The sequence below is a fragment of the Mesoplodon bidens genome (genome assembly GCF_964165515.1).
Source record: "Mesoplodon bidens genome assembly, chromosome: 2".
NCBI classification, from domain to species: Eukaryota; Metazoa; Chordata; class Mammalia; order Artiodactyla; family Ziphiidae; genus Mesoplodon; species Mesoplodon bidens.
In genome coordinates this window covers 1,701,216-1,709,833 of record NC_138177.1, presented here as the reverse complement: position 1 = coordinate 1,709,833, position 8,618 = coordinate 1,701,216, and the positions used below count along the sequence as shown (strand labels likewise).

At 57.2% G+C, this 8,618-nt stretch overlaps 1 protein-coding gene across 5 annotated transcripts in view; it reads left to right on the top strand.

Moving 5' to 3' along the window:
* The window catches only part of NAV1 (neuron navigator 1), a 211,405-nt gene that overhangs the window by 147,635 nt on the left and 55,152 nt on the right, over window positions 1-8,618 (top strand). For 2 of the 5 annotated variants that reach the window (XM_081226427.1, XM_081226426.1), the window contains exon 1: window positions 1,818-2,188. The exons of the other annotated variants lie outside the window; for them this stretch is intronic. In XM_081226427.1, coding sequence (XP_081082553.1) covers window positions 2,139-2,188 — 50 coding nt within the window. In that variant the 5' untranslated portion in view covers window positions 1,818-2,138. Of the gene's footprint in view, window positions 1-1,817; window positions 2,189-8,618 lie in introns of those variants that run through there. 5 annotated transcript variants of the gene reach the window in all.

Below are 8,618 nucleotides of genomic sequence, written 5' to 3'. Positions count from 1 at the left end.
GGAAACCTGATGGAAAACGCACAGCTAGATCTAGAGGAAAACATCCCCTGCTGGTGACATTCCTCTGGCTGAGACAAAGTCATTTTACCCGGGATTCCATGCTGGCTGAGGCTAAAGAGGATCCCTCACGGTGCACGTCCCGTGTAAGCTGTTCCGCAGATGACCCAGGCGGGCCCCAGAGCAGAGAATCCATCCCGCTCACCCTCCATTTAGGCTGGTGGTGAGGATGGGGTGCAGGGAAGTTACAGAAGAGCCTGTGTGGGGCCTGGCCCGGGGCCGTGAGGTGGGAGATGCTGCTGCAGAGCCTGCTTTGCTCGGATTCCCCCCAAAGCTGCACAGCCTGGACCCTGGTGCACCTTTGCTGAATCTCACCACCCAAACCACTCAGAGAGAGTAAAGGGAATGGAACTCGATTCCCCCCCATGCTAGGGGGTCGCCTGACAGCTCGGTGCTGGGATCACTGCAGCTCTTTACTCCCTTTGGGCTCAAAGCATATTTAGAAACCTTGGCCGCAGTGTGTGCACCCTCAGAAACAGACCCCTCCCCAACTCAGACTGTTCAGAGCTCCCTCTGAGAGGCTTCCCACCCTCCAGAGCAGCGGTTCACCCCTTAGAGCTGCAGCCCCAGGTCAGTGGCGCTGGGCACTCAGAGGACTAGAGCCAGGCGGGCTTTTAGGGAGAAGGGCCATCCTCAGAGCACCGTCCACACCTCCCTGAAGGCGGGGAGTGCGGAGGGGCTCTGGAGGAGTGTGACTCGTACTGGGGCCGCCGAAGTTTGGAGATGAGAGGCCTAGGGAAACACGCTGGCCTGGGTCTCTGCGTGGGGCTGTCACACACGCTGCCCAAACCCAGAGATACTGCTGCTCTGTGGTTCAAGCTCAGGCCTTCGAGCCTTTAAAAAAATGCCATCAATGGCGTTGTTTCTGTTGCTTTAAGAAATTGCGGATGTAATCTGTCCATATCTAAGACACAGTCTTTCCCCTTTGCCCGGTCACTTTGGGGTTGGGAGCGACTTAACACACTCAGCCCCTCCCAGGAGCAGGGATGGGCTGGAAGAAGGTGGGGGCAGCAGTGCAGCCCCCGTGCAGCCCCTTCCTCCGCAACGGGGGGTTAAGTTACCAGGAATTCCCCGAGGGGAGAGGCGCTCTGTGGGAGAGCCCTCCCACTGATCCCACTTTTTTTCTTACTCTAAAATCTTTACATCTTGGGATCCTTTTCTTCCCGATCAGTCAACTGGAAATGCCTCCTAGATGCAGGCACAGACCCTTGCTTGGTGTGACCTGTTCTTTCTCCCCACAGTCAGCCCCAACGTGCACGCCTCCCTGTCCACCCCCCCCCGCCCCCCACTGGAGGAAGGTTAGCCCCACCCCCCGCCAGTGGTCAGCACTTCTCAGGAGGTCGCCCACCCTGTAAGGAGGACGGCTACTGAGCAGCCTCTGGCTCTTGCACCCCGTCTTCCCTTCACCCCCTCGGCACCCCCGCCGACCTTGTTGCAGGCGCTGTACTGATCCCGGGCTCTTACTTGGTCTGATTTAAAAGCCTGGAAAGGGGCCAGGAGGGAGCTGGGAGGAAGCCCTCCGGGGAGGGTCCAGCTTCCCCGACCCGTGCCCACCAGCGCACGCGGGCCCCCTGTCCCCAGAGACCTGGGATGCCCACACGCGTCTGCCCGCGTAGCCCAAGGAAGAGCCCGGGTCGACCCGCGGCGGGAGGGTGGTGGTGGCCCGCAGCCGGCGTCCGGGGGGAAGGAGGGGGATGTGACCCGCAGCCTGCGTCCGGGTCTAGACCCGCAGCCGCCCGGCGGAGACCGAGGCCCCGGCCGCCGCGCACCTCCCGGCCCCCAAGCCCCGGAACGGCCGCGCCGCGGCGGCTCTTTGTCTACCTGCTCCGGGCGTTAAAGGGCCCGCTCGCGGTCGGGGCTCGGGACCCGAGGCGGCGACGGGAAGTGGGGCTCTGTCGCTTTAAGTGCAGCTGGAGCGGTGAGTCGGGCGGGCGCGGGGAGGAGGGAGCGAAGGGAGAGGGCTGGTCCCGGGTCTCCGGCCGTCCGCGTGGCCGCACTCAGACCTCTGCTGGTCGGCCGGCCGGGAGGGTGCGGCGTCGGCGGCGGGGTTCCCGGCGGCTGAGGGCCGCTGCGCCGGGAGGATGCTGCATCTGCCACTGCCCAGGGCGGGAAGGACGAATTTCTCCCGCAGGTAAGCGCCCCGCCGCGCGCCGGCCCTTCGCTGCCGCAGCCTTGCGGGGGCGGGGTGGGGTCCGCACGCAGGAGGGTCTTGACCGCCCTAGCGTCGCGGACCTAGGGGACGGCAGCGCCACCTGAGCCTCTGGCTCCCGAGCGTTTGGCCTGTTGGCCTTGGGGTTGGAGGTCGGGGTGCGGAGGGGTCTCGGGAGGGGGAGGAAAACGGGGCGCGTGCGATCCCCGGGGTCCGGGACGGACCTGGGACAATAGCACGACTGGGCAGAACTTCCCTGGTTCCCTGCAGTGCGGTGGGGCCGGGGGTCTTGGGGACCTGGGGAGTGGAAAACGAGGGGGCTTCGCCCCCAGCCGGGTTCCCCCGGCCCCAGAAGCTCTGGGGGTCTTCTGGGGTGAAGGGAGGTGGTGGAGGTGTAGGCTGAGACCTGAGTGGGCGCCGGGCTGAATTTATGACGCCACAGCCGACTGGATCCCTCAGGGAGGAGTGAAGCCCGGGACCCTACTCTGGGAGGGGATGAGAGCCGGCTGCTTGGGGAACAGACACCGGCCCTGTAAGGTGAGGGTCGGGCACTGAGGCTCCCCACTAAGGGGCAGTGACTGTGACCACTGTGACCGTGGCCAGCCCAGGGACCCCGCCAGCCGGCTTAGAAACCATGCTTCCAGGAGAGGATTAGGGAATTCCAGCCACCTGAGGAAGAGGGCTGCTGCTGTCTGGTGTTCCTGGGAGCTTCCCACCCCGGTGTGCACCCTCCCTCGCCTCAGCCTCCCTTGGACCTGCCGGGCTGAAGGAAGTTGGGGACTGGGGAGGGGAACGGGAGGCCGGATGCCGCTTGCTGTAACCACTCCACCCCCCCAGCCCCTAGACCCCTGACTTGCACCCTGTGCTCCTCGTCCCCCGGGGTTCCCATTGCAGTTCTGCCCACGCAGGCTCAGGGTCAGAGCAGAGCGGTGGGTGAGGCCTGGTGAAGGGGGGCATCCCCAGCACCCCGAGGCCCTCGGAAACCTGTCCTGCTGGCCTCCAACTTGGGACGCTTGGAGTCACTTTGCTGAGCTGACTGGTGGGCTGGGGGTGTTGTAAGAGGAACCAATTCATGAAGAGAGAATATTCTAGAGAACAGAGGTCTATTCAGGGACCTGTGGGAATTCCTGTTTCTGGTGGGATCCCGGGCGAGTCCTGAGTCCCTGGCCCTGGCGAAGGCAGAGGGGAGGGTGCCTTCCTAACCTCCCCTAACCCCACTTCCACCACTGCCACCCCAGCTCAGAACCCACTCCGGATCCACACGGGGTGTGTCTGAGGACCGTTATAGTTGCACTGGTTCTACTGTTACGTTCTCCCCCCAGCGCCCCCCAGCCCCATGGCAGAAGAGGTGAAAATCTCCTGGTTGATCCCAGCACCCTCCGCTGAACGCACCACGCCTTTCTTCCTCCACCAGCCGTTGCTAGGTGACCCCGTTATGCCTTGACGTGGAATCCTCCCTGCTCCCTTCCTCTGCTCCACCCCGCCCCACCCCGGGAGACCCAGGCTCTGTACAGTGAGCTCAGCATCCGGTCCTGAATCCACAGCTGTTGGGTACTCACTCACCTAGCTTGTTACCAGAATCCGACTTCTGGGCAGGTGTGCCAGGTGTGCCCTAGCCTGAGGACACAGCAGGTCGAGTTACACCTACTCGGCCTGCCAGCTGCCTGCTGGGGTATGGCTGGGCTGGGCCTGTGGTTTCCTTTTCACGCAAGCCCAAAGCTTTCAGGGGGATGGTAGTTAGTAGGCAAGGAAAGAGGGGATGTCATAAACTGGAGGTCAGGCCGAGAATTGCCAGAGTTCAAATGTAAACTTTAACTGCCCTGGCTCTCATCCACCGAGGGAGGGCTTAGCCCAAGCCTTCACTCTGGGGACAGCTCAGAGCCTAACTTGTAAATGATGTTTGATTGGGGCCAACAGGGATCAAAGAGACGCTTTCCCTGCAGGCTCAGGTCCCCCGCACTCTGCAGGAGACAGCTGGGGAGGATGTGAGTGAGGTCTCAGGGTGAATGGCTTTGGCCCTCCAGTATCTCCAGGACCAGCTTTTGATGAGCTGAGCTGTGATCAGTCCTGGGCCTTTCCTCCCCAGATGCCTGGGAATATTGCATCTACGGGGGAGGCGGTTTCCACTGGTGCCATTCTCGCACATCTCAAGTGTTAGGGTCTCCCCTGGAGACCCCTGACTTCTCCTGCCCCAGCAAACCCGGTCCTCAGTGTCTCCCAAGCAGGAAACCTGGAGTGCAGGCATCGGTCCCATTCAGCCCTCCTGGACTCCCTCCTGGGAAGGACCCTGAGCTAGAGCCTGGGGACCCTTGGGAATGGGACCTGCTCACAGAGACCCTGGGGCAGAGGGTGTGGACCTGGCACAGAACCAGCCCCTGTGCGGGGACAGAACGCCTCGGGACAGCAGAGCCAGTGGCTGCTTCTGGTTTAGAGGGTTTTACGGGGCTAGGCTTGCGTGCCAAGGGCAGGCTGCACTTGCTGGCTGGACCTCTCCCTGCAGAGCCCTGCCCTCTGATTGGGAGGCAGGAGGAGAGAGGGCAGAGGAAGGCTGGGTGTGGCGGCAGCCTGTGCGCACATCTGTCACTTCTAACCACTATAACAAGACGCTCCAGACAACGCCTGTGCCGAGGGCTTTGTAAACGCTTGTTTAATCCCACAGCAAGCACAGGAGGTGCATTTTACTGTCATCCCATTTCACAGATGAAGAAACTGAGCCACACGGAGGTTCAGTGAACCTACCTGAGATCCCAGTGGTGGGATCTGCCTGACTCTATAGTCAACCTTTAAACCCCGCCCCAAGGAACCTGTTCTCACTGACACTAATCTGGGCCCGGGGGATGCTCCACGCTGAAACCGCAGAAGCTGCGGGTAGTAGCAGCCTCACAGAGGTCGAGTGAGAGCTGGCCTGACCGCTGGTGGGTGTCGTGGGAAGAGCCCTGGACTCGGAGTCCACCAACCCGATCCGGACTCTGGCTCCACTGCTGATTCACTTTGTGACCTTAGTTGCTTGGCTTCTTGTCTCAGTTTCCTTCTCGAGCTCCTGACCCGTCCACCTCGTGGGACGTGGGAATGACAGTGAGATGACGTGACAAGCTGAGTGTTTTCAACACCTGAGCCTTCCCGGATGATATCGCACAGCCAAGGTCCCTCCCAGGCAGCAGGGCTCCCTCCTCGATTCTCCAGACCGCTCTTTCCCTCAGCATCCTTCCCTGCCATCTTGCTAGGACCCTAACGAAGGTGCCCATCAGTGTAACAGACTAAACAGGTCTCGGCTTAGAATAATATCTTGGATTTTTACGTAAATTCTTAATTGTTTGTCTTCAGATTTCTATTCAGTCCGAGCTCTGTGCTAACTAGGATAGCGTATTTATACATCCTATTCTTGATGGCAAACTTGAAAAAAACTTAATCATTAAAAAAAACCAGCCGTTATTTATTCAGCCTTTACTGTGTGGTAACTTTGGGCCCGCCACCGTGCTGGGTGCTGGAGGAACAGCGGATTCCCGAGGAGCTCACATCTATTCATTTATTCAACAAAGTGTCGTGAGTGCCCCCCAGATGCAGGCACAGTGCTGGGAACAGGGGACACAGTGGTGCGCAGCCCCTGCCATCAGGGAGCTTGGAGTCTTACAGTGAAAACAGACTAACAGAAGTAGCAGACACATACATACGGTATTTGGAATTGTAAGACACGTGAGAAGCAATCATGCAGGAGGAAGCAGTCTGTGGAGGAGCCGGGGAGGCGGTCACTGTGGTACCTGCTCATACACGCGGTAGCTGGAAGCAGGCAAGGCAGGAGGGCTTCATGGAGAAGGTAGCGTTTTCCTTGAGCCTTGAAAGTAAAGTAAGAGTTTTCCAGAGGAACATGAGCTCCTTCGAGAAGAGAGGGAGGAGCGTTCCTCGGTAGAGCGGTCCTGTGTCATCTTCCAGCTTCTCCGCCCAGACCCGCCATCACCGGGGTACCTCCCATCACACAGACTCCTGGTCTGAGATGGAATCCTCTGAGACAGACAACGGTATGCATTCTCACCTGCTCAGCCCCCACCAGGAATCCTGCCTGAAAACCTTTGATCCTATAGCGCAGCTGGCCTGTTTCCTCTGGACCTGGATCCAGTGTCATCTCACATTAAGTTCATGGCCAGGGTAACAGACTGCCCTCGCCCTTGCCCTTAAAGCAGAGTGAAATAATGCTACCCCCATGGAGAATGCATAGCTTGTGAGAATTCATCCTCAGCCTAGCTGTCTTGGGATGCCTCGGGAATTTCCTAGAAATAGTAAATGCCTGGACATTCCTGGCCATGTGAAGCCTCTATTGAAGACTGACGCATTGTTGGGGGAACGTGTTGAGGAGGAAAGAACATCATGACCCCTTCAGCCCCACCCCACCCCACCCCCGCCGTGCACGTGTGCACGCTCATGGCCGCCCGGCCGCTGGTCCTGTTAGCACAGTCAGGAGATGCTCGGTGTGACCTGTGTGCTCACAGAGGGGGGAGCACATGTGAGTTGCCTCATAAACTAGTTTTCCTCCTTAATATGTTGCTACCGGGGCCATTTGAGTAGCAGGTAGGTTATTCAGAAGAGGAGATTGGAGGGAAGCCGTGTACCTGCCTTCCCTGCTTGGTGTCAAGCTGGGTGTTGTATTTTTACCTTGTTTATTCCGTATGACGATCTTGAAAGGCTGGTGGTGGCATGACGATCTTGAAAGGCTGGTGGTGACGTGACCATTTGGGGGCTGCGGGTGTGTTTCGGGGAGGGCAGTGCCTGTCCCAGGTCACAGACGGTAAGTAGTGAAGCAGAAATTCATACACAGCCTGGCTAGCTTCTCTGCCCATCCCACTCTGGGCTGGATGTCGGGCTAAGGGGCTTGGTGCTTTCTGTAAGCTCGAGAACACTGGGGCTCCCTCAGGTACGGTCGCTTTCTGTAAACAAGAGCTGCTGATATATCAGCTTCTCCGACCTCCAGGGAAACTGCTTTCCAACTTACCTATTTATGCTTTTCCCCCATAGTCATTCATTACATGATGGTGGTTTTGTCCAGTCACAGATTCCTGGGGGCAGGGACTCTTATTCAAGTGATGCATATATGGAATTAATAATGGTCTTTTGATGATGATAGCAAATAGCCAACAGGGTCCCATCAAGACGGCTTATATAACAGGTCAGATGTGGATACACCATATGTTTTGAAATTTTATTTTATTGAAGTATAGTTGATTTACAATGTATTAATTTCTGCTGTACAGCAAAGTGATTCAGTGATACATATATACATTCTTTTTCATATTCTTTTCCATTATGGTTTATCAGAGGATATTGAATATAGTTCTGAAGGGTGGGTAGGGGAGGGATGGACTGGGAGTTTGGGATTAGCGGATATACCATATTTATCCTGTGCCCTGTCACGCTCGCTTTTTAGGGTCAAACGGCTATGTGAAATAAAAGCAGATCAATTCTCCACCAGCACGTACTGATTAATTGCCTACTGTGTGCCAAGAATTGTTCTGATCACTGCAAGGGGAACAACAGACAACTTACTTCAATCCACATGGTGGTACGATTAACTTGTAACAGAGTGGGATGTTGGCTTCTAACACTGAGAATAACAGTAGCTGGAAATAGGAAGCAAGCAAGTCAGAAACGGAAGAGATTTACACCCAGGTCAGGGAGCAGCAGTTAGGAGGGCAGTGAGTGTGGCGAAGTCACGGAAAGTTCAAATGCAGACTGCAAAGACATTTGGGGGGAGGATTTCAGTTATGCAGGAAGAGGGAGGGGCCCTGGGCCCAAGAGGCACCTTGGGAATACTTCACGGGGCAGCGGGATCAGTGGGTGACGTGGGAAAAGACTGGAATGAGGGCGCATCCCCCGCCATCTCTGATGTCCGGCCAGGCCCGTTCTTGAGGCTGTGTGGGCAGGTGTCCGGTGCACGCTTGCTCCTGCAGGGGTGTGTGTACTCACACGCGTGTGTGCATGAAAATGTTGTTTTTCAGCTTGGAGCATTCTCCCACGGCTTATTTGAAATTCTTCTATAAGGCTATACCAGACGACCAGGTTTTGATCCTGGTGACCTGCCAACTGTGTGATTTTAAGACTAGGTTTTTAACAGCTTTAAAACAGGAGTAGTATTTCTGCCACTGGGTAGAATTATGGCTCAGAGGCCCAAAAGGAAAACAAATCCTTGGGATTTATTCTTGGGTGTCCTGGGTGTCTGGAGTTTGAGCCCCTGTACACAGCGACTGAGGCATACATCCTGGAACTGGTTCCTTAATTCTCTCCTAAGGGAGGCGGAAAAGCATGGCCGGTCCGTCAGATCTGGGAACGGAGGCCTCTGTCTAGGAAGAGCTCCCGAAGGAAACCCTCGTTAACGCCGAGGTGTCTTTCCACATTCTGGATATTTGTTCCACTTCTTCCTATT